The 26877-nt window shown below is 43.2% G+C and overlaps 1 protein-coding gene across 1 annotated transcript in view; it reads left to right on the forward strand.

The window, feature by feature from the left end:
* The window catches only part of POLE2 (DNA polymerase epsilon 2, accessory subunit), a 314242-nt gene that overhangs the window by 54391 nt on the left and 232974 nt on the right, over positions 1-26877 (forward strand). Inside the window, exons 5-6 of the mRNA XM_069208700.1 lie at positions 3119-3212; positions 25638-25712. Of these exons, the coding sequence (XP_069064801.1) occupies positions 3119-3212; positions 25638-25712 (169 nt within the window). The remainder of the gene's footprint in view (positions 1-3118; positions 3213-25637; positions 25713-26877) is intronic.

The raw sequence follows: 26877 nt of genomic DNA on the forward strand, positions 1-26877 counted from the left end.
AGCAGCAGGCTGGACTACGGCAACGCACTCTACACAGGCATCCCAGCAAAAGACCTACTACGTCTCCAACGTATCCAAAACGCCTCCGCCCGGCTGATCCTCAACGTACCCCACCACAGCCACATCTCCCACCACCTGAGAAACCTTCACTGGCTCCCCGTGGACAAAAGGATCACTTTCAAGCTTCTTACCCACGCTCACAAAGCTCTCCACGACACCGGACCAGCCTACCTAAACAACAGACTCAGATTCTACACCCCCACCCGTGAGCTCCGCTCCACTAACCTCGCACTCGCCGTCGTCCCCCGCATCCGAAGAAAGACCTCCGGTGGCAGATCCTTCTCATACCTCGCCGCCAAAACCTGGAACACCCTCCCCACCAACCTGCGACAGACTCAAGACCTACTCACCTTCAGAAGACTCCTCAAGACCTGGCTCTTCGACCAGTAACACCAGCTCTCCCCCACCCCCCCACCAGCGCTTTGAAACCCTCACGGGTACGTAGCACGCTTTATAAATTCAATGATTGATTGATTGATTATATGGTTAACCGCGTTGCTGCTGATCATACCTTTCTAAGATATCTGAAGGTAACCTGATCTCAAGCCTAGATCGGCACAGATACTTTAACAGTGATTTAAACAACTTCAAAAGAAGATGAGTCTTCAGATCACTCCTACACCGTCATTTCAGATAACACTCTAATGGTTTTTGAACAGAGAGTGAAAGAGAAGCATGCTGTTAGATAAGTGAGCCACATTCTATTTAATCATGGGAGCTGAGGGGGTTAATTTTTCTGCACATTCTAGCATAAACTCTGCAGTGTCAAAGCTAAAACACTGAAACTGGTATCTAAGGTAGCCATCCTCAACAAAACAAAGTAGAGAAAGAATAAATGTGTACAGTGTTACAATATTTCTGTCAACAAATTACACATTTTTCTTTTTGTAAGACCCATGCAGACTCCCCACACTATTTTAATTGCCCTTTTGCAATGATCTTTCCCTTGGCAATGTCAGGGCTAATCACAGATGTAACTTTTATTATTTAATCATTGTTTCTGCTTTTTAAGGGGGGTTATTCCTATGGGTTTCAGACACAAAGAAATGCTTAGGTGGTCGAAAACACTTGTATTATCAAACAAATGGAGCAGCTTTTTATTCTTCTCATTCTGACAATGGTCCAGTGTGATGCATTGCAAGTCTGCCACCTGCAAAGTCAAGGTTTCCAAAGCTGCTGACAGGTGTCCGATCGAAGTTTGAGAAAAGATCCCTGATAAACAATAATTTAAGCCATTATACACACCATCCGTATCCGTTCTTGAGATAGTAGGCAATTAGACTGTTAGGAAAATAAAAAGGTGTCCATCGCTCACGTTAAAAGCATCTTGAGTCCGATTCCGTTTAACAGACCCCCCCCTTTTGATACCAACATGCCTTCAGAATACAACCTCTCAGTCTCTTTTCAACTCTGAAGGAACCACACCAGGAGAGTACAGTGATGCTGGCATCCTGAGCCCCAATCCGTGGACTACAGAGCCTTCTGTGTCTCTAGCTTTATACCAAGTTCCATATTCCCCAGAGAAAACTGCTGCTGCAATTTTAACAATTCTACGCTCTCAATTACTGCCCTGGTTTACCATGAACCTCCGCATGGTTTACGATTGTGCCTTTTTAAGCAGCAACACTATGAAAATTAATCTGATTCCTACTTAGAGGACTTTTTTTTCATCACTGCTCACATCTTTACGCCATCAATTTCTTTTTGCATGTCATTGGTTTTGTGACAGGTACCTGACACCACTGTGGGCCAGTGTTTGGATCACTACACCAGTGTTTCTTTTTCATCATGTGGCTGACAACGATGACTGTTTTCATACTGCTCTTGAGTGGATTTTGCATCTCATAAAGAACTGTTCCATAAACTGTGATTCAAGAATCCCAACTACATCTCTTATCCCACATAGCTCGACAAGATCTCTACGTTGCCAGCATTACATCTTATCCTGTGTCTAAGGGCGTAGTCTGGGAAAGGGTTCCTTATTAAGTTATGGGACCTATGCGACATAGAATGGGCATATGAATGATCTAGTTACTCCTGATTCCTTTTCAGGTCCATGGAACTTTGATACTGTAAAACAAATTATTGCTTGATTTGTCTGTTTATGCTACCTTTCAAAATGAAAGTTCATTTTTTAAAATTATAAAGAAATTAAAGAGAAATGTACTGTTTTTATAATTGTGGTTATTTTGAAATTCACTAAAGCATTAGAGCCTCAGAAATGTGCAATTATACACATTATACACCGTAGAAGCACTGCAAAGCCTTGCAAACACAGTAAATATCAAACTTTTAGAGACCGTTTTCTTATTCAACGTTGCCCCCAGAAACTTAGGCTTATAAATAATTAATGTGCTAGAACTAGCATAGCGCTTAGAGATAGAACAGCGAGGAATTTGGACCCGATATATGTGTTGTGATGAGTATATCCTCTGGCTGGTTGTGTACTTTGTAAACTGTACACTGTATTTGTTAATTGCATACGCAGTGCTCTGTTTGAGTTGAAATGGTATATCTGAAGCTGTAATAAAACCAAAACGTACAGTTAAAAAAAAAAAAACTCTTTGTTTTGTCAAAGTAATTTGTAAAATCACCGCTAAATTCTGGTTACCCGAATGCAAAGAGTGATAAGGCAGATAAGGATGAACTAACTCCCTTAAAAACTGAGGTCCTGTCTGAGTCATTTCTTTATGCACGTAGCACAACACTAAACCTAATACGCTTATCAACAGTAAAGCAGTGAAGGTTGTGAACTTGAGTGGAAACCTAGGGATTCTTAGTGACACAATGCATACTGAATGATCTGGGGGATTGGGTTATTATGATGGTTTGGGTGTAAAATGTTGCCTTAGAAGGATGTACGATCAGTATTATTATTTTCGTCATTATGATGGCTATTTTATTATTATAGATGTTGTTAATATTTTATTTTTACGGAGAAAGGTATGTTTTCTGTTCTGCTTGCCTTTTGTATGGTTCAAGTGAGAAATGTTTGACAAGTGTAATTATTTGGCTTAGAATTGAATCTCTTAGTGAGAGAGCGTTTCATGTTTTTCAGTTTGGCAATGACCAGCCACCCGGTGCCACACTTGTTTGGTACAGCAAAAGACAAAGCTGAGCTGTTCCGTGAGCGGTATACAATTTTACAACAGGTAAGGGAACTGAATAACATACTGTGTTTTGGAGTTGGCCCTTTTTGCAGGGTTATCCCCAAACTTTTTGCCTTCTTCATCCTATTTTTTTAGGTCTGTTTTTGCTGGTTTATTGTCTCTGCACACTTTACCACTGCTAATCAGTGCTAAAGTGCAAGTGCTCCCTATAGAAATGGTACTGTTGATTGCTTTATCCATGATTGGCATACTTGATTTGGGGAACATCCTTTTTTATGACTTTTTTTTTCCGAAAGTCGTGGTTAACGAAAACGCAACAACGCTTTTTTTTAACCACGACTCCGTTTTGTGTGCCTTAACTACGTATGTTCTGAACAACGAACATGCGTGGTTAAGGTACAAAGAAGTGAGTATGCGAAGGTAAGTGGTGGGTTTAGGTTTTGGGGAGGGGGTGGGGGGTCAGGGGGTTTTAGGTTTTGGGGTGGGGTTGGGGGGGTGGGGCGTTTTTGGTTTTGGGGAGTGGGTGGGGGGTCAGGGGGTTTTAGGTTTTAGGGTGGGGTTGGGGGGGTGGGGCGTTTTTGGTTTTGGGGAGTGGGTGGGGGGTCAGGGGGTTTTAGGTTTTAGGGTGGGGTTGGGGGGGTGGGGTGAGGGATGTAGGGTGAATGGTGCCTATTGCTAATGATTTTATCAGGAATGCCTTTACAACGAAATATAGTTGTTAAGGCATTCGTGGTAAAATCATTAGTAGTAGCAACGAGGTCGGTGTTCCGACCTCGTTGTTAAGGCAGTAGTTGTATTTGAAGTCGTTGTTTCGTCGTACAGTCATTTGATTTGCTAGTAAAGTGCACTGGAGGTGCACAGGGCATGTAAATCAGATGCTACTAGTGGGCCTGCAGCACTGGTTGTGCCACCCACATTAGTAGCCCTGTAAACATGACTCAGGCCTGCCATTGCAGTGTCTGTGTGTGCAGTTTTAAACTGCCAATTCGACTTGGCAAGGGTACCCACTTGCCAGGCCTCAACCTTCCTTTTTACTACATGTAAGGCATCCCTAAGGTAGGCCCTAGGTAGCCCCAGGGGCAGGGTGCAGTGTATTTTTAAGGTAGGACACATACTAGTGTGTTTTATATGTCCTAAAAGTGAAATATTGCCAAATTCGGTTTTCACTGTGCAAGGCCTATCTCTCTCATAGGTTAACATGGTGGCTGCCTTTAAATATCCTTAAGGCGCTGATTCTCTTTGAAAGCAGATAAAAATGTGGAGTTTAGGGTCTCTGAGCCCACAATTTAAAAATACATCTTTTAGTGAAGTTGGTTTTTAGATTGTTAGTTTCAAAATGCCACTTTTAGAAAGTAGGCATTTTCTTGCTTAATCCATTCTGTGACTCTGCCTGTTTGTGGATTCCCCGTCTGGGTCAGTTTGACAGTTGGGCTGTTCACACCTCTCCTCCAGACAGTGACACAAAGGGGGCTGGGGTGTAGCCTGCATATCTTGATTAGCCATCTGTGCTGGAGGGGAGGGTAGGAGTGGGCATTCACACCTGAAAGGACTGTGCCTGCCCTCACACAATGTCGTCTCCAGTGAGTGTCTGGGGCCTGGTCTGGACAAGGAAGGATATTGCAAACACTTGAGACTTTGCTTTGAAGTTTGTCAACTTCAAAGGCAGAACTGGGTATGAGAGGAAGACTCAAAACCCCAGACTTTTATAATCTTTCTGGAATTAAGAGGAACCTCTGCCCAGGATAAGAGCTGAAGGAGGAGTACTGTGCCTTTGCTGTGTTGCTTTGCTGGACTGTCCTGCAGTTGCTGATTCCGCCTGAAAAGAGTGCAAAGGGTGAACTTTGCTGTGTGTCCTACTTGAGAAAATTCTCCAAGAGCTTGTAGTAGAGCTTGCCTCCTGTTGGAAGTCCCAGGGACACCAAAGACTTCAGTTTCCTCGACCTGCAGCACTGGGAACTGTGTGTTTTGTGCTGTTCAAGTGGAGTAACCACTGCGATGCCGCCAACTACCCCGCTGGTCTGCACCGTGATCTTCCGACGCCGCATGGAGTCGCATTGCTACGCTTCGCACCGCGACCCTGGTCTCACCGACGCTGTCATTGGACGACTTCACCTAGTCGTTGCTTGCACTGCGACCTGTAGGCCCCGCACTCCGGCATCGCCTGCTCACACCCCAACTTGGGCATCCCTGCCGCTCCTGCTGACACCGGCACCGCTGCCTGCACCGTGGCCTGTGGACACCGCTCGTGAGGTACACGAGGCACCGTCCCTTCCCGCACGGCAGCCCCGGTCCACCGACGCCAGCTCTATCGACTCCTGTGTCGTCACCAGGCATCCTGCCTTCAACGTGGCCTGTGGACACCGCTCGTGAGGGTCACGAAGCACCGTCCCGCACCGCTGGCTTGGGCTTGGGCCTACCACAGCGCTTCAGCAATGACGCCGCCGCTGCCTGCACCGTGACCTGTGGACACCGCGTGTCGGCCCGCCCTGCTTCACTCCGCAGCCCTGTTCTCATCGACGCTGCTAGACGCCGTCACCGAGCTACTGCCTGTACCGCCAACTGTGGGCACCTCAACTCGCATCGTCCCGCTTTGCACCGCAGCCCTGACGTCATCCACGCCGGGGCACCTGACTTCATCATCCTGGAGTTCGATCTGCAACGCATTTGACCTCAGGGGCCGATGACTCCTGCACTGACTCCGGAACATACACCACGACGTCAGTGACGCCGCTCTCAGGAGGTTCAAGGAACTGTAGTTTTGAGTAAATCTTGCAGAATTCATATTTTTCTTACTGTGTGTTGGATTTTTATCGTATTTGGTCTTGTTTTGTATAGATAAATATTGGCTATTTTTCTAAAACTGGTGTGGTGTGTGTAGGAAAGTACCATCTTGCCTGGCATGTTACCTCCATTTTTACTGTATGTATGTTTGTTTTTGCCTATGGGTCACTGGGATCCTGCTAGTCAGGACCCCAGTGCTCATAAAGTATGCCCTATATGTGTTCCCTTGTGGTGCCTAACTGTATCACTGAGGCTCTGCTAACCAGAACCTCAGTGTTTATGCTCACTCTGCTTTTAAAATTGTCACTGCAGGCTAGTGACTAATTTTACCAATTCTCATTGGCATACTGGAACACCCTTATAATTCCCTTGTATATGGTACCTAGGTACCCAGGGTATTGGGGTTCCAGGAGATCCCTATGGGCTGCAGCATTTCTTTTGCCACCCATAGGGAACTCAGACTATTCTTACACAGGCCTGCCACTGCAACCTGAGTGAAATAATGTCAGCGTTATTTAACAGCCATTTTACACTGCACATAAGTAACTTATAAGTTACCTATATGTCTAACCCTCACTTGGTGAAGGTTAGGGGCAAAGTTACTTAGTGTGTGGGCACCTTGGCACTAGCCAAGGTGCCCCCACATTGTTCAGGGCAAATTCTGCGGACTTTGTGAGAGCGGGACACCATTACACATGTGCACTACATATAGGTCAATACCTATATGTAGCGTCACAATGGTAACTCCGAACATGGCCATGTAACATGTCTAGAATCATGGAATTGTCACCCCAATACCATTCTGGTATTGGGGGGGACAATCCCATGCATCGCCGGGTCTCCAGCACAGAGCCCGGGTACTGCCAAACTAACTTTCCAGGGTCTCCACTGCAGCTACTGCTCCTGCCAACCCCTCAGACAGGTTTCTGCCCCCCTGGGCAGCCTGGTCCCAGGAAGGCAGAACAAAGGATTTCCTCTGAGAGAGGGTGTTACACCCTCTCCCTTTGGAAATAGGTGTGAAGGGCATGGGAGGAGTAGCCTCTCCTGGCCTCTGGAAATGCTTTGAAGGGCACAGATGGTGCCCTCTCTGCATAAGCCAGTCTACACCGGTTCAGGGATCCCCCAGCTCTGCTCTGGCGCGAAACTGGTCAAAGGGGAGTGACCACTCCCCTGACCAGCACCTCCCAGATGAGGTGCCCAGAGCTCCTCCAGTGTGTCCCAGACCTCTGCCATCTTGGATTCAGAGGTGTGAGGGCACAATGGACAGCTCTGAGGGGCCAGTGCCTGCAGGTGACATCAGAGACCCCTCCTGATAGGTGCTTAGCTTTCTCAGTAGCCAATCCTCCTCTGTGGGCTATTTAGGGTCTCTCCTGTGGGTATCTCACCAGATAACGAATGCAATAGCTCACCAGAGTTCCTCTGCACTTCCCTCTTCGACTTCTGCCAAGGATCGACCTCTGACTGCTCCAGGACACCTGTATAACCGCAACAAAGTAGCAAGAAGACTACCAGCAACATTGTAGCGCCTCATCCTGCCGGCTTTCTCGACTGTTTCCTGGTGGTGCATGCTCTGAGGGCTGTCTGCCTTCACCCTGCACTGGAAGCCAAGAAGAAATCTCCTGTTGGTCGACGGAATCTTCCCCCTGCCAACGCAGGCCCCAAACGTCTGCATCACTGGTCCTCTGGGTCCCCTCTCATCCTGACGAGCGTCGTCCCTGGGACACAGGAGCTGGGTCCAAGTGTCTTCGACAGTCAAGTGGCCCTTCTTTCCAGATTTGGTAGAGGTAAGTCCTTGCCTCCCCACGCCAGACAGTAATCCTGTGTACTGCGTGACCTGCAGCTGCTCGGGCTTCTGTGCACTTTTGCAAGACTTCCTACGTGCACAGCCTAGCCCAGGCCCCCAGCACTCCATCCTGCATTGCCCAACTCAGCGAGTCCTCAGATCTTCTAAGTGCCTGTTCAGGTGCTTCCGCAGGTGCTGCCTGCTTCTGCGTGGGCTCTCTGAGTTGCTGAGCGCCCACTCTGTCTCCTCCTCCAAGTGGCGACCTCCTGGTCCTTCCTGGGCCCTGGCAGCACCCAAAATCCTCAATCGCGACTCTTGCAGCTAGCAAGGCTTGTTTGCGGTCTTTCTGTGTGGAAACACCTCTGCATCCTCCAGCACGTCGTTGGACATCTTCTAACCAAAGGAGAAGTTCCTGGCACCTTCCGTTGTTGCAGAATCTTCGGCTTCTTCCACCCGAAGGCAGCCCTTTTGCACCTTCATCCGGGGTTTAGTGGGCTCCTGCCCCCCTGGACACTTGCGTGACTCTTGGACATGGTCCCCTTCCTTTACAGGTCCTCAGGTCCAGGAATCCGTCTTCAGTGTTTTGCAGTCAGTTGTTGTCCTTGCAGAATCCCCTATCTCGACTTTACTGTCTTTCTGGGGTAGTAGGGTAACTTTACTCCTACTTTTCAGGGTCTTGGGGTGGGGTATCTTGGACACCATTAGTGTTTGCTTACACTCCCAGCGACCCTCTACACACTACACTAGGCCTGGGGTCCATTTGTGGTTCACATTCCACTTTTGGAGTATACGGTTTGTGTTGCCCCTAGGCCTATTTCTCCCTATTGTATTCTATGTGATTCTACATTGTTTGCACTACTTTTCTAACTGTTACTTACCTGATTTTGGTTTGTGTGCATATAATTTGTGTATATTACTTTCCTCCTAAGGGAGTATATCCTCTGAGATACTTTTGGCAAATTGTCACTAAAATAAAGTACCTTTATTTTTAGTAACTCTGAGTATTGTGTTTTCTTATGATATAGTGCTTTATGATATAAGTGGTATGGTAGGAGCTTTGCAAGTCTCCTAGTTCAGCCTAAGCTGCTAGAGCACCTCTAATCTACTAATAAGGGATAACTGGACCTGGCACAAGGTGTAAGTACCACAAGGTACCCACTATAAGCCAGGCCAGCCTCCTACAGTGTCTTTTTGTAGTGTTTTCACATATTACTGTGTGTTATGTGCAAATGCTTTACACATTGCTTCTGAGATAAGCCTGACTGCTCGTGCCAAGCTACCAAGGGGGTGAGCAGGGGTTATCTGAGCGGGTATCTCCCTTATCCTGACTAGAGTGAGGGTCCCTACTTGGACAGGGTGAGAACCGACTGCTGTCAAGAACATTTTTACGTGATTTTATGTTTAAGAACGAGAATTACGTTTTAAAATCTTATCTACTAGGGACTGGAACAGCTGGCAATCAAGAAACTTGTTCTTTGTCTTTGCTACAATTGTTAATTGTTTGTGGACACTCCATCTTGTAGTTTTATCATGAATGGCCTCCTTACTTCTCAGGTTACATACACTGATAGGCAAATCAAGCCATTCTTGAGGTGCACATCTTTTCTTAGTTGTAAATAACATGGTCCAGAAATCAAGAAAAGGAAATAGAGGTAGCAGTTATTAAAAAATTTGCAAAATAATTTATGAATAACATTCTTACAAACAATGGTTTGTGCCTACTTACTGCGACAGACTGGTGATACCCCACTGATATTCAACCCTGTGTTGTGTCACACCCTCATTTTTACCCTTCACTCTTTCTAGTAATTCTTAAAACAGTAGGTCTAATGCAGCAGGAAACTGATTAAACATGCCTATTGAACATGCTCCATTCAAGTAGAAATTATATTTTCCCGCAGTCCTTGCCCTGCATTCCTTGTCTTTTCTCTGCCATGCTTCTCACCTTCCACTCCACTTAGCGTTCTTACGCACCCTGCAAATAAATTAAATTAGTGTCTGCTGAGGGCCATCTCCAATTTATTTTTGTTTTGCATGATTCTTGTCACTTACCAGAGAAGATAATTCCTTTCCTTTCTCTGTGCTTACATGTTGCATTAAGAGAGCCACTGTAAAAAGTGTTTCTGCACCTCACTGGCTCAGACAACTATCTGACTCTCCCTCCTACTCAGAAGGAGCACTTTAACCCCTTTTTGGGGGGAAAAAAAAAGGAAAAAGTGCTGCAGAAGTAAGTATCCGTTTTTTTCCCTGCGGATGGCATCAAAGGGTTTGCAGTGCTAAAATCACCATCTTTTTCCAGCTTTGAGGAACAGACAAACTTGAATCAGAAAACCAAATCAAAACAGTTTTGCCATTTTACTGGGACATACCCCATTTCTACTATTTTTGTGCTTTCAGCCCCCTTCCAGCTAGTGACACAAATGGGTATGAAACCAATGGTGGATCCCAAACATATAAACATTTCTGAAAAGTAGACAAAATTCTGAATTCAGCAAGGGGTCATTTGTGTAGATCCTTCAATGTTTTCCTACAGAAAGTAACAGCTGAAATAAAAAAATATTGGAATTGAGTTGGAAAACACAGCCTTTTCTGTCTACATTTACTTCTGTAACTTTTTCCAGCAATGGCAGATTTTTTAAAGCAATATACCGTTATGTCTTCTGGACCCTTCTGTTTGCGGGGCTATATCCGATTTGTAGGGTCATCAAGAACCTTAGGTATCCAGAGCCAATTAATGAGCTGCATCCTGCAATGGGTTTTCATTGTATACTGGGTATACAGCAATTCATTTGGTAAAATATAAAGAGTGAAAGATAGGCATCAAGGAAACCTTTGTATTTCCGAAATGGGCACAAGATAAGGTGCTGAGAAGCAGTGGCTGTTTGTACATCTCTGAATTCGGGGGTCCCCATACTAGCATGGAAATTACAGGGCATTTCTCAATAGGCTTCTTTCTTACACACTGTCCTACATTTGGAAGGACAAAATGTAGAGAAAGACAAGGGGCAATAACACTTGTTCTTCTATTCTGTGTTCCCCCAAGTCTCCCGATAAAATGGTACCTCAACTTGTGTGGGTAGGCCTAGTGCCTGCGACAGGACATGCCCCGAAACACAACGTGAACACATCACATTTTGGAAAGTTCTGGAATCTGAGGGGAGCTACAAACTTCCTTCCACTCAGCATTGCTCCTAGTCTCACGATAAAAATGGTACCTCACTTTGTAGGCCTAGTGCCCATGACAGGAAACGCCAATAAACGCAACATGGACACATCACATTTTTCCAGTGAAAACTGATGTGTTTTTTGGAAAGTGCCTAGTTGGTAGCTGTGGATTTTGGGCAGTAGCTCAGCAGGCATTTAGGGAAACCTACCAAACCCACACATTTTCCAAAACTAGACACCTATGGGAACCCAAGGTGGGGTGACTTGTGAGGCTTTCACCAAGTTCTATTACCCAGAATTCTTTGCAAACCTCAAAATTTGGCAAAAAAAACACTTTTTCGTCACATTTCGGTGATGGAAAGTTCTGGAATCTGAGGGGGAGCCACAAACGTCCTTCCACCCAGCATTCTCCCAAATTTCCTGATAAAAATGGTACCTCACTTGTGTGGGTAGGCTAGTGCTCGCAACAGGAATAGATCACACGAGGGTCAATGGTAGTCCTTGTAGCGCTACTGTTAACCCTGGAGTGATCCATTCCTGACGCAGGCACTAGGCACAGGCACACAAGTGGGGTTGTGTTTTTATCAGGACGAGTGGTGAAACACTGGGTGGTAGGAATTTTGTAGATCCCTGCACATTCCTGTAGTTTCCTTGATGAAAATGCAAGTGTTTTTAATCAATGTTTCACCTTTGCAGGTTCTTCTGGGTAAGAAAACTTTGTGGACTGCCCCGGGTGTCTAGTTTTCAGAAATGTCTGGGTTCGGTAGGTTTCCCTATACGGTCGCCGATCCCAGGACAAAACATTCAGGTGACTGTCTTACAAAACCAGGCTATTTTGTGGTAGGTAATTTTGATATCTCCACAATCCGTTTTGGGTACTTCCCTGTTGCAGTCACTTGCCCACTCAAACAAGTGAGGCAATGTTTTTTTCTGGAGACTTAGTTGAACGCTGGATGGTAGAGGATTTGTGGCTGCCTGCAGATTCCAGGACTTCCCCTCACTGAAATGCAAGGCAAACATGTTTTTTACACAAAGTTTGTGATTTCCAGGGGATTCTGGGTGAAGGAAAACTGGTGAGAGCCACACAAGTCCTGCATCCTTGGACTCTCCTGGTCCTAGTAAGTTAAATTTCATTCACCACTCACACCAGTTGGCTTTAGCACCTCCAGAAATTATGGTTTCAAAGCATGAATACTTAGCAAAGTTTCTGAATATTAAAGCCAAGCCTTCTGAAGGTGAGCCATAAAGGCATGTCAAGGCACCAACCTCTTTAAGGTCCATTCACACACCATTCAGGCACAACAAACAACCCTTTCATACCGCCGGCCACAGGCCCAATCCAGCCAATCACTGCACTCACTTTAACTTACCGCTGTCAGACAAGGGCCCATCACATTCATATTCCACATGACAGAATAGGTTTGACTACATTTTACCACCTGTGAAGTAACCGCCTCCTTCCTTAACATTACCGAAGGCATGCATAAGGACTAATGACTCCCATGACAGCCACCTGAGGCTCAGGAATACATGTTTTTCATGCTCCTTTAGCGCACTCACTGTGCTAAATCAACTCCTTCCAATTTGTAAATGCAATTTGGGGGTTTCCGAGTATGGCGTGCGAGGCCTATTCCTCGAAATGAGCGAGCATATCTTTCTTGTAACCTAAGGCAGACATGCTGGGGAATTCTCACGATGTTCCCTCAAGAGAAGATTATAGACTATGAAAAAGGGTAGTGTTTGGCACACAGGGTAGTCCGTGAGAACGCAGCATATGTTCCAGCCAACATTATGTGCAGTGCTGTGATTGTAATGCACTTATCATACAGCAAATCGAACATCTACAAAGTTCTGATGGAGGATGAACACGAAAAGCAGGTGAAACTCTGACCCATACATGTCATTGTCCTTCAGAGACTGGATGGCACCAATGGGTTTGAATCCATAGTTGTAGATGATGTGCATCTGTACAACCTTTACTATCTGCCTTCTACCTGTGCAATATCCCTGTGAAAGCACAGCCTTCCTTACCCATTTATTGATTTTTATCTTGCCACACTGTTTCTGGTTCCCACAATCCCACTGTGAGATTTGCATATGTTGGTGCAAGGGAAGTCCCTATGGCAGTTCCTTGTTTTTGTAAATAATATTTTCCATCAAATATGAAAACTTTGTGGGTGAAACAGTATTGCAACATTTCCAATAGCATCTCTGTATTTTCTGAGAGACTGAAGTTTAGGAAATATCGACAAGCATCCAAACCATCTTCATGCCTTATTGAGGTAAAGAGGGAGACTACATCAATTGTTGCCATTATATAGTTATCTTTCCATGGTATGTTATTAATCCTATTTAAAACATCCATGGAGTCTCCTAAATATGATGGAAGACTCAAGACATATGGAAACAGAAAGATATCAATAAATCTAGAGGTGTTCTCAAGTAATGATCCAATTGAGCTCACAATTTGACGTCCAGGTGGGTTGGATTTATTTTCATGTACTTTTGGCAAAAAATATATTGTAGGGATAATTAGATGTTCAGTTTTGAGGTATCTATATTCTTCCTCCTCCAATTATCCCCTAACCATGTTTTTTAGTTTCTGATGGTAATCTGCAATGTGTGTCTCCATGGATTATTTTCCAATTTACTGTGATTTTCACTGTCTTCCAATTGTCTGTTAGCTTCTTTAATGTAGTCCATTCAGTCCATCACCACAATATTCCCTCCTTTATCGAATGGTTTGATAACAATTGTATTGTCTTCTCTTAAATGCTATCCAATCTTCTTGTGTCATATTTACATATCCACGTTTAATAAAAATAAAAAGTGTTGATGATCCCAAAGCCATCTTTGTTAATCCATCTGTCATTATCTCTTAGAAAATGTCTATCTTATTACCAGCTGGGAGTTGAGGGCAAAATTGTGATTTACGTTTGCATTGATTAGAAGTGGTTGCATCCGTTGGTAATCCTAAAGTGTGACACAGTTCATAGTCAGATAAATCTTTGTAGTTCAGTTCCTCCAAATTTTTCTCTGATTCTTGTTCTAAAGCCGACCGGGTTCTCCCTGGTCCCAGGTCAGATGTATTCAAAGGAGAGATCCATTGGGATTTGGTCTTTTCTTGTCTCTGAGTTTTTGATGCATAGAATATTTTCAATTTACATTTTCTAGAAAACGTATATAAATTATTTCAAGCAGTTGCTAGATCCATAGGTGTGATCGGACAGAAACTCAATCCCTTATTCAATAGCCTCAAATGTTTATTGTCAAGTTTTGGAGGAGAGATTGATCACCAGATTTTCTTGTACTGCTACGTTATCCCCTTTCATCCATCTCCTCATCTTTTGCCCCTTTGTCTTCCTCCGGGATCTCCTTGTACCCTGTTTTGTGCTATCTTCCACGCCTCCATAGTTCCATATGATACAGGCGCATTTTTCCAGAAAAATCCAGTTTCGGTCCTCCCACTGAAGTTTTCATGATTTGTTCCCATCTAAAGATTCTTTCAGCCATGATTAGCAATCCATTAGTAGCTCTATATAGTAAATTAGTAATTCAAAACTGGGTGCACCCAGCACCTAGATATAACATATAATTTCATATCCACTTTGGTTCTTGAATTGGTTCTCTCAATTTATCATCACTCAGTCTGTTACAAATTGTGAAACCACATTGTTGAGAGAAATTGAGGTACACTTTCAATGTCTTTGAGAGTCCTTCCGGACATTTCCATTTATTTATTTACACTGTGAGTTCACTCTTTGTTAAACACATGGAGCATGGAGTGGGTTGTGTTTTTTAATCAACATTCTCCCTGAAAAATATAGTTATGTAGTTACTGTCCCAGATAGGTAGAGAGAAGCACGATCAAAAGATGAGAGAGCAACGTGAAGGCACAACGATCATATCTGTTCCCTACATAACAGTCTCTCATAACAGTTTCTTATGTTGCCGCTTACCGTAATCGGAGCAGAGAGAGAAACTCACGTTGCACGTCTTCGGAGAATACTATTTCATCCTTGATATATTTTCCAATTGCTGTCACGTAACAATATTATTTGGATCTCCAACATTATTTTTTACTGTTCTCACTGTAATTGGACACTCGCAGAGACCTCTACGCCGGTGTACCATTGTTGTTCATAGTGTCTCCACACCTCCCATCCCATAATGCATCGTGCTGGATCCACATCCAATGCAGAAGCAATCCCGTGTCTGGCGTCTCTCTCAACTTCCAACAAGCTGGATCCACAGCACGGCATCAGTTTTTAACTCCACATACATGGCTCAAAGGTAAACTCCTTTTCTTTTCCTTTTTCGAAAGCGACCATAAAAGTGGAGCCGGGTTATTTATCTATATCTATATATATATATATATATATATATATCACTTTTATATATGTGTGGGTTCCCTGGGGGCCGATCGTGGCTCCCGGAAAACAACACATGTAAAAAAGTGATATATATATATATATATATATATATATATATATATGAGAAAGAGAGACACTTCATCAACACATAGCTTTATTCGGTTACTTTCAACCATAAAAGCAAAACAACCAACGTTTAAATGAAAGAGCAGATAGGAATTAGGTTAAAAAAGATAAGAAAGAGATAAAAACATATATGTCAGCCTTAAAACACATAAAATTATTTCCTTTAAAAAAGACACCTAACCCCCTAATACCTAACATTTAAATTAAACATGGGGTTTTATTTCAGTCTAGGTGTGTATTTAAAATTTGGCAGCTAAAACACAAATTTTTTTTTTTAAACATTTGGTCCTCATCATCATTGTTTCCCCAAACGTTTTGTACGTATATGCCAAGCAGCTACAATATACTTGCTAACCGCACAAGATAGAGGGAGAGAAGTTTCCCTCATCATGATCCTTAAGGCAACAATACAGTGTCTTATCCCCATATTACTGCACACAGATCGTAACCACTTCCGACGCGCAGTCAAATAAGCAGGGCATATAAACATGAAATGTACAATAGATTCTGAAATTTGATTGCAACTCGGGCAAGTGTCAGGACTTGGGATCGCACTCCGCGTACTGCCATAGGACTTAAGAGGCAGACAACCATATCTGAACTGAATATATAGACTCTTACTTAATGGATCAAGAATTGTATCCATAAATGGTTCCAAATATGGATGCCATTTAAAATCAAAGAATTGTGACGTCAATCTGCCGTGTGTTGAGCACAGCAGATAGTTTTCCCTGACATGTATCCAGTAAACAGTTTTCAGATGATTCTTCTGATCCTTCCTTATACTTTCTGGATGACTCCAAAACTCACTAAGACCCAATCTAAGAGAGACACTTATTTTTTTATACATGTGTTCTTTCACTGGGGCTGATCCTGACCCCAAGGCAAACCCCGATCAGCCCCCAGGGGAAACTTAAAAAAAAAAAAATATATATAATAAATTGTGCCCCTAGGGGTCGACTCATATAGAAAGGGGCCGACCCCGCCATTTTGATTTTTTTTTTTTAACACAGTAATGTTAGTCCCTAGGGGGTGCGATCGTGAATTTTAAAAAACAATTATGCCCCCCCAAAAAAGATCTTCGGTGCCTAGGGCCATTTCCTGGCCAGGGATTGCAGCCGCGCTGCGATCCATGGCCAGGAGACAGTGCGAGGAAGGCATCGATGGAAAGCGGAGACTCTTCCCCTTTCCATCGTTGCCTCCATGGCTGGGGAGGCCGTTTTGGCCTTTTGTTCCCCACCGGAGTGGGGAGAGGACACTTACCTGCTCCTCTGCTGCTCCAGTGGGGAAGAAAAAATGTGTCATTAGCGCTCCTCACTGTGTGCTGACGTCACAGATGGGCGGGAGGTGGCGGTGGGAGACGCAGAAGTTCTTCTGCATCTCCCAGGATAAAAAAAAAAACCTCTGGTATGTTGCACTGGAGGATTTTTAAAACCCCTCCCTGGCGTCAGCCACTGGTCGTGACCCACACCTATAGGGTTAATAATTTCACATGTTAGGTTCACACACAGGATAAAGGGTAAAGGTCTTCCCAAAGCAGTGGTAGATGGAGTTCAATAAATTAATTTTACTCACATTTGATATGTTTAGCAGTCAAGCAGTTGTTCAGCTAGTGATGGATATCTTCTGGCACGTGTTGCATGGTCCATCCCCAGTATGAAAGTGTTATTGGATGTTTGTAGCACTAAAACTCAAGGCCATCCACGCACTGCAGATCTTAGTGATTTTGGAAAGTTACTGTTTAAAGAGCATTAAAAACTGTTGTTCTTCACAACAGTCTGTGCTTCCATACACTGTCCACGAGTATGAATATGAGATGGCAGTTCAAATAATCCTTTGCAAAACTGTTTATCCATTCAGCGTAATAGTATCACAAGCCCATGGGATGATTGCTCATATGTATTTTATTCTAGAATTTTTACAAAGCTTCATGCCCCTGATGAGGTTTCAAAGCACCCTTATTTGCCTTGGTATGTGTGGATAGTGTGTTTGAATAGTGAGCTGACTGTAGTTGGACCTATTTTGAAGGTGTTGATTGAGGTTTGGAGATGTTGCCTAAGCGTGGTATGAAGCACTACTTACAAAAGTCTAATGTGTAGATTAATGAGAATAAAAGCATTTGTAGATGCTGAAATATACCTTTTTTTAGGACTTTAGAACACAATATTTGTGAACGTAGACAGAGTCAAGGCTTGCATGTAGTCTGGAATGTAAGTTGGTTGAAGATCCTTTTATTGGTAGTCACTTTCATCTTTGCCATTTGAAATGAGGAGTGTCGTAGTTGGACTCTCGCTTCTTAGCGAGACTGCTGGTTTAGGGGTGACAGCATTTCTGTTTGTAGGCAGATGAGCCACTCCTACAACAAGTCGCAACTGTCGGTCCAACCCTCCGGGATCACAAGCAGTACCTCACCAAAAGTCAGACAGTAAAAGTGATTTCTGGCAACCTTACGCATGGACTCTAGATGCAAATTCTCTGGGGAGTTGTGGTGGAACAGAAGTTACCCTTTTCTCTTATTAGCAATAAGTATAATACACACATAGGCAATATAGGTGATGCAGGAAAGTTTTCAGTATATTTGTTCAAAAGACTGCAATCTACTGTAAAATGCATGAATTGCAATCATTAGGATAATGAGCAATAGTAAAAACAAAATTGTGAAGATGAGTTGTGGATATGAAACCTCCTACCATATTGTAATAAACATAAGATATGGAATTCCTAACTAAGAAATCCTAATCGGTATCCTAACGAAAGCTAGATGTGATAAACCCCATTCTGCCAGTACCATGTCCATGAGAAGCAACCCCCAGCCTTTGTTACCTTGGAAGGAGGTCTCTAAGTCAGACTCCGTGAAGGCACAAAGGCTGAGTTCTGCAGCAAGGTGACATGAAGCATAGATGGCATCTGGAAGGAACCCCTCTAATGACCTTGTCCTTGTGAGATGTATTTATGCGGCTCATGTAGGATCCCTGACACAGGTATATACCTAAATAAATAACCTATAATGTAGCAGACTTGTCACAGCAGTTATATAAACAATCCCTAACAAATGTGCGCAATGATTATGTCAAACGTAAGAGTAAAAGGGACATGATGACAATACCTACGCACATCACTGATAATGACATCTTCTCAGAATGGCACTGATAACAAAAAGTAAAAAGCAAACATTGCTTATAAAATGTAAGCAACTGTTGAAGTGCTAAAAGAAATAATGAAATAAATAGGATAAAACAGAGCATGCTAAGTGGGTAAAAGGTTACTAGGTAACAAGGGCAACAGCCATGCAAGCCAATGGCTAAGCTATCCCATGTGCCCTGTGGGGAACTAAAATGGATTCACCACAGGAGGAATTGTTCTAGTGTAAGATTTATTGAAGGAGGCTGCTTTGTCAAATAGTGCCAGCCTAGATCAAATGCTCTAACCCTTAAAAGACAGGTTGTGAGCTGTGATTGGCATGATGCGCTCTGCATATTGCTCTGAAAGTGTGCGTTTAGCTACAGGAAGCTGTTGTAGAAACTGAATGGTATTTGAAATTGAGGACCTAGTTTAAAATAGACTTACCTCTGCATCTGGGTTGTCTTGGGGCATTGAGGGATGCCCCAAGTTATTTACCACTGGCACAGTCTAGGCGATGAGAGAGGAATTCCATTGTATTGATGTTCATTTTTAAGATATTTTAATAGTATTTATTTTAGAATGCGTACTCTTATAAAAGGTCTTCTGGTAAAATTTAAAAAAACAAAACTCAATTGACTGATCTACAATTAATTATAAATACAAGTATTTCTACACATACATGTACTTAGAGTATATACACTTAAAAAAACAAAGGTTACAGGGATGTTATAGTTGGGCTCACATTTTAAACATTCAAGACCATAGAAATTTAGAGTTAACTCACGTAACTATAACTCTCATCCCCACCATGCACGTTTTGTCCGTCAAAGATTTTACTGCAAATATTATAATGATATTATCAATGATGTTACCAAAGATATGAGTGCATTCATTGGTGAGATAATTAGTAGTGCATGGCGAGGTTGCGAGTTATAGCTATCTTAGGGCTCGAGTTACAGTTACTTTAGATAACTCTAATTATAACAGGTGAGTTTCTATGGTTTTGTACGTTGAAAATGTGAGCGTAAATATAACGTTTCTGTAACCTTTGGTTTTTCAAAGCGAATTTCTCCTAACTATATCATCCCTGTAACCTGATTTTTTTCCAGTTACTTTCTATGTTTTTTTTTTTTTAAAGTAAAGTAATTTTCAGTACTATCCATTAATCCAACCACCGCTGTTGGCAGTGGGCAACAGGGCATGGCCTGCGACCAGGCCCTGCACCCAACCTCCTAACCACCCAACCCCACTCTACGCTGAAGCAGAGTCCCAAGATGGCTGGCAGCACACACACACACATACACACACACACACACACACACCACACACCACACACCACACACACACCACCACACACCACCACACACACCACCACACACACCACCACACACACACACCACACACACACACCACACACACACACCACACACACCCCCACACACACCCCCACACACACCCCACACACACCCCACACACACCACACACACACCACACACTCTCTGTCTCTCTCTCTCTCTCTCTGCCCTATAGGAGGGGCCATGACTCAAAAGAGGCTACATATATGGTTTATGCCACGGCCTAGCTCATGTGTATTTGTTTTAACAATTATATTTAACCAAAACAGGATGCAAGGGGGTTATTTGTGCGCCAAGGTATAATCACGGTCAAAAGATGTCACTGCTAGGAGGGTTGTTTCCATTTTTTAATTAATTATTTCTCACAGTATCTGTGAGGCAGTAAAAAGTGTTTTTATGTTGCTTTTTGGATTCTGTGGTTATAAATTCTAATTTGACCTTTGCATTCTGGTAAAGAATAAATGAATGCATGTTTTTTGAGTTTGATAATGACTTAGGTGCTGTTTGGTAAATTCTAACAACTTTTCAAAAAAAGTTCATCCACCTCAGTTCCTTCTTTGTAAGTTTCGGGGTGATCATGTGGGTTTCGTGAAGTGCAAACAACAATTAAATCTTCGCCCAGAAATCATGCTTTTTGTGAGTGAGAAAGGATAAAAAGGGGCAGGTGCCAAACTTCATTTAAAAAAAAAAGAAAATTGTTGCACAGTCTAGTGGGACGCCACATTTTGTTTATCTTATTCCCGGGTTGGGCCAGGGCTCGGTGCACATTTTTTTATTTTTTTAGTGGGGTTGATGTGCCTGAGCATGCCTCCCCATGTCAACTTATGGCTCTGGGAACCCCATTTCCCAGGGCTGATTACATAGTGGTGTCCTGGGGACCCCATCCCTTGGGACACAGAAAATGTAATGGGCCGGCAGATTGCCTGCTCATGCCTGCCTGTGTTTGGAGCTTGGTAGTTGTGCTGGCCACAGGGTGCCCTGCCTATCCTAAACACAGGCAGGGGAACAGTGTTTTGCTTCTGCCGGCAGGAGCAAAGACAAAACACTCCTCCTGCCTGGGGGAAGCACAAAGTGGATGTGGCTGCCTCCCACGCAGCCAGGACAGGGACTACCTGTGGGTAGCCAATGGGGCCACTGTGGCCTTGGGGCTTCCCTGCATCCCCAAATGAAAAATTAGGCGGCGGGTATCCTGGGTGGGACTGGAGAACCCAAAATAAAATAAATAAATACAACTGTTCATGTATTAGTTAATGCTCCCTGCCAGAAGTGCCACTTAATGCCCTTCATGTTTTAATTTGCATATTTATTCCTGCCTTGTGGTGCTCTAATCCGAGCAAAGGGCACCACAGAACTCATTTATTAAAACTAATCCTATTTTTCCTTGGGTGTATACAACATGACCCATGGAAACGTTTATGGTGTTTCATTTCATTCCCTGGAGCTTTTGCTGTTCAGCAGAGAATTGCAGGGACTCACTTGTGGTCGATCTTATGGTTACATGGTATTGCCTGAGGAGTGTAAAAGAGAGACTTTTCCGGTGTTTATTGTTGCCTATAGGCTGGTCTTCATATATTGATGTGGTGACCCCTTTACAAAGCCAATAGACTTGTCATACATGATGATGATGATGATGTGATCACACCGTGACAAAGAAAATAGGTTTATCTTCATACATTAATGTGGTGACCCCTTGACAAAGCCAATAGACTTTCCTTGTGTATTGATGTGGTCACCTCTTGAAAAAGGCAGTAGGACTGCCTTTTATATATTGATGCATGACCCCTTGAGAAAGTCATTAGACCTGCACTATTTAAAAAAATACCTTTTTATATTGTTGGGGTGTAGGTTTTGTCTGCCACAGCCCGGTGATGTTATAGTTGGGTATGGTGGAAAAACAAAGGTTGAAGTGATGTTGTAGTTAGGTATGGTAATAAGATTTTACTTTACGTTAAAAGATCTCAGAAATTCACTGGTAAAAGCAAAAGTTTAAAGTGACATTATAGTTAGGTGAAAATGCCAACTAAAACATAATATTTTAAATTAAAACATTACACTGAAATTCATTATAGTTATCTGAGCTGGCTATAATTTGCACATCTACCATGCACTGGTTACAACCTCACATTTTACATCTTTAATGACCTCATTAATGACATCACTGATACCACCTCAAATGACATAATTGATGACATCACTGAAGGCATCATGAAATCAGTGTGACTATCCTTTATTTTTTCAGTGTATATATTACCCAGCGGTGATCGCCACTGGGTAGTTATAGTTAGGCCGCAATTCCATAGAAAATACATTTTTTGATTTGCTAATAACTTTGGAGCTGTTTGAGTAATCTCCACAAAACTTTCCAGCAAAGTGCTTCGTTTTACTGAGTTTGTGCATGGAAAGATCTGTCAAGCGGGGCCCGAGAAAAAAGAGGGGTCCCAAAATACAAAATTCCAATGCATGTTCCATAGACTTCTTTTGGCAATGGTACCACAAAAGCTGCTGAATAGAATTACACCAACTTTGGCAAGATGCTAGATCATGGTTTGCAGATTGTGCTTTTTATGATTTGGTGTAAATGTCTACATTAGTTTTGAAGATATTAAACTCCAAAATTATTTGTATATCTGGACAGTTGGGGTAAGGGGACTCTCGCTTTTTTCACTCTGGGGGCGCTTCATTCCCATGGGAGACACCCTCCCGCAGGAGCAAGTGGTCTGATTAGCTGTCAGCAACATGAGAAAAATGTTGCTGGTAGCTATTACAGGTCTCTGGGACTTAGTCCCATGTCCTGAAGTAGTAAAAAAAAGAAAGATAACATAAGTAAGCACGGTAAGGATACGTTGCCCCCCTAGGCCTAGTGGGTGTAGGGGGGGTGGGGAGCCCAGTGGGACTCACCCCCCTGCCCTTGTGGGACCAAAATACAAAAAAAAAACGCAATTTTTTTCTGAGACCCCGAAGGAGTCCTGCTGGATCACGGAAAAAAACTAAACAAACTGATTGCTGCCATTTTTATATACAATATGGAGGGGGAGTGAGTAGGGTCCAGGGTCCCCTCCCTGAGCCCAGTTTGGGCCCGGGGGGACCCCATTCTTCTGGGCAACAATATGGTTATTATCGGGAGGGGGCTGAGCAGTCCCTCTTTCCGAGCCTTAAAAAGTCCCTGGGGGCCCCATCCTCTAGGGCAAATACTTTAATGAAAAGGGAGAGAGGGCACTCAGCCCACCCCTGGGAGCCTTAAATAGCCCTAGGGGACTCCATCCCCTGGGGCCACCTTACATAGTTTGTCTTGGGGAGCCCACCCCAGGGACACAGTAGTTTCAGAAACATGTGTTTTCTCCTATCTGGTGGAAGCATTTTTAAATCTCCCGTCAAACAGGAGTAAACACTAGGGCCTGTTTTAGATCTCAACGGAGGAGTTACTCAGTCGACATGGTGACTAAGATCCTGTCCGCTGAAATCTAACTACCACAGAAAAAAGTGGTATTTAGATTTTGTCAGGTGGCATATCCATCACAATTGTGACGGAGTAACCCCTCCGCCTGGATCTAAATCAAGCCCAAAGTCTACTCCTAGCAGGCAGGAGATTTAAAAATGCTTCCTGCTGGTTGGGAGCAGACGTCTTCTGTTTCCCTGCCCGCACTGATGCTGGCAGTGAAACAGAACACATATTGCTCAGGCCTGAAGGGAGCAGCATAAATAGCTGCTTCCTCTGTGCAGGAGAAATGCTGACTCCTGCAGCTTGTAGGGAGCCAGCAGGGGCCACAAGGGCCCTAGGGCTACACAGCACATCTCCACACCAGGACCCCTCATCGCCCCTCCCTGACCCTTAAAAAGGCCGTGGTAACCCCATCCCCTCAGAATGCTCCACAACCAAGATTTAAGGTACATTTGTTTAGCACCCTTCCTGGGTCCCTGTAGCCGGCCCATGCTCCATCATAGTCGGCTTCAACTTGTGACTTTGTCCCAGTCCATTGAGACCAGATGACCACAGTTGGTGCTTTGTGCTTTTTGGTGATATTTTCACGTAAATGTTTATAATTGGATATCTCCGGTTGCACTGCTTGCATTTTTGTTTTTTAGTCTTAACTTATTTATTACATTTGTTTCTAGTTTTGTAAATTTGTGGCGATTCTTACTTGTGTTGTGTTTCACTGTATGGCTGTGTGAATTGCTGCATAAATGCTTTACACGTTGCCTCTAAGTTAAGCCTGACTGCTCTGTGCCAAGCAACCAGAAAGTTGAGCTCAGGTTAATTTAGGGTTTGATTCTGACTTCACACTGACAAGGACTGTGGTTGCTGCTTGTGTATGACCCCCCACAACCAGTTACTTGGGGCCAGATGTAGCAAAGGGTTTTTCCCATTCCGTGTTAATGGGAAAATGTGTTCGTACATATGGCCCCCAATTTCTTACAGAGAGGAAATATGAGGCTGTGAAGACTGATGCCGTAGAACATTGGGCCTGCAGGGATGGGTGTCCTGTAGCCGTATAGTTTAGGTTGGATTTATTTATAGGTAGAGATTTTGTCTAGACGACATCCACTCCTCCTGTCATCAACTCTAGTAAGTTCTCTTGACGGTTTAGTAGTCTGCAGTTATGGTTTCATGTAGGTTTGGTAAACTGACTCATGGCATCCCTTAAGATATAGTATTAGGCACTAGTGTGGTGGGTCTGTGGTATCAATCTAGAAATGGCAATGGTGAAATACAAGAGATATCGATGCAGACAGCACAGTATATGGTCATTGTGGATAAGACTAGATTTATGTTACAAACTCTAGAAGCTGGTGGGTACAACTCGGCAGGTTTAACAAGGCACTTTGGAAATTAGGGGTTTATGTGTTCCCCCAAAGTGGTGTATGCAAACCCTTGCCCTTGTGTGGGCTGAGTGCAATGCGAAGAAATTAGAGATAAAGTAAGATGTAGATGCTGAGGAACAGTGGTGTTAAAGACATTGCTCAAAATCAGTAGTCATTTACAAACAGCAAAATTGATTGCGAAGCAAGGAAATTTGCTAGTCGAACTGAAGGGTAAAGTCAGAATTGGTTGTTGGCATGACTGTAGAGATAGGCTGTATGTGAAGACATCTTGTGATTGTTATTTTTTTTTTGTTGATTTTGTAATTATTCTCCCTCCGAGCTGTGAGTCTGCGTAGCCGGCTGCATGGGCGGCTTAGTGACAGTATGCAGGAGCTCATCAGAACACCCAATTAATGTTTTTACCATTTTAATAAATATGTATGTGCAGAGAAATCAATTATACTGTATATCGTCAGTATTTATGTGCGAAAATCATAATAACTAGGCCCCTCATATTATTTCTTAATTGCTTGTTCTTTACAATTCTTCCTCTAATCTATTTATCTATTACATTTCTCTTTCTGTACTATGTGGACATTCTTGGCTAATTAGCCAAATTTTCCTCATTGGTTCACTATGTTTACAGATTTGTTAAGGGTCTACATCATATTGAACAGAAGGTATCTGAGGAAACCATGAACAGTATATATTGGACTTGGTAATATGTGTTTTAAAAATGTAAAACCTTTGTTTCGTCAAAGCAATATTTTTTTACATTGAAACGTCCACTGCTTTACCCTTGTCTGTGCAGCTATTCTAATGATTTCAAGTAACACATTAATGCTAATGCCTAGTATTTTAATGGAAAGTTGAAATTCTACTTTTCTGTGTTTATTAAGTCTAGACCTTGGGAGAGTGATCAAAGCATTTGCTTATAAAAGTAACCTTGTTTCTGTTTTAGCGAACACACCGACACGAATTGTTTACTCCTCCTGTAATTGGAGCTCATCCAGATGAAAGCAGAAGTAAATTCCAAGTAAGTAAAGCAATTTACATGCATACATTAGAAACAACTTCTAAATCCAGGTCTTGGCCTTTCACTGTCTCCTTTCTAGGCTGTTTGGATGTCCTACTCAGAATGGAAAGAGACCACAGCATGCAATACGATTTTAAAAATAAATGGTGCAGAGCCTGATTTACGACCCTATGTCCTCCCCTATTGTAATCATGTTCTCTTTGTTCATTCTGGTATATCCATTCCACTGGAATCTAACACATTCAGTTTTCAAAACTGTGATTGGTCTTATTTATTGTAAATAGTTTTCTGCACAGTACCTACAGGTTCCAACTTGTGCTTTTTCATCTAAGCGGGATGGACTGGTACACAATCATGTCACCTAAGAGGCGCACAGTCCCCGGCAGCCTCTCTGAATCTTCCAGCAGCAATAAAAGTGGCTGGATGTAAGACCACAAAATGGACTTAAAGTCGGACTTAACGCTGCCCCCCTTGCAAATCAAGGGAGTTATCAGTGTGGTATGTTCGTTGTATTGTCCTAGTGTATATGCAGTAGTTTTTTCTCAATGAAGTGTTTCCATGCTGTTCGAGAATGTTGTTAGTGCACAGTTGTTGGTGTTATGCTTGCAAGCGTGCTGCTATGTATAGAGATTCCAACGGGTTGCAAACAGTTGATGCCCAGCGCGCTCAGCATAATAGGTCTCCAGGAGCTTCTGCTTCTACACAAAAATAAACCTACCTGTGCCATTTTGTGCTGCCTCCAGCCTTTTCACCTAATCACATATTGATGAGTTACTTTTGGCTAGAACTGGCATGTAGCTCGCCTGGGATTAACACCTGGTGCTGTACTGCACACCTTTCTGGCATTTATTTAACTCTTCATAGGGTTCAAGGATTTCGTAAAGGTAGCAGTCAAGGCTTGGCCTGAAGGTTCGTGAGTATGAGGTGTTGTTTGGGAAGTAACATGGCCTCTGTGTTTCAAGGAAAGGAGTGGGCACTTCAGTTACGTCACAAATCAGATTTTGCCGTGACAGTTTCTGAAGCAGACAAGAATGTGTACTTCAGCAATGTAACACACAGATAAGTAAGTTGATTTTATAGTTAATCTTTTATAAAAACACACTGATTACTGCATATAAATAAAACTTAGACCAGTTTACCGAGTGTTTAGGGAAGGTGAATACAT

The sequence above is a fragment of the Pleurodeles waltl genome, chromosome 9 (assembly GCF_031143425.1).
Source record: "Pleurodeles waltl isolate 20211129_DDA chromosome 9, aPleWal1.hap1.20221129, whole genome shotgun sequence".
Lineage (NCBI taxonomy): Eukaryota > Metazoa > Chordata > Amphibia > Caudata > Salamandridae > Pleurodeles > Pleurodeles waltl.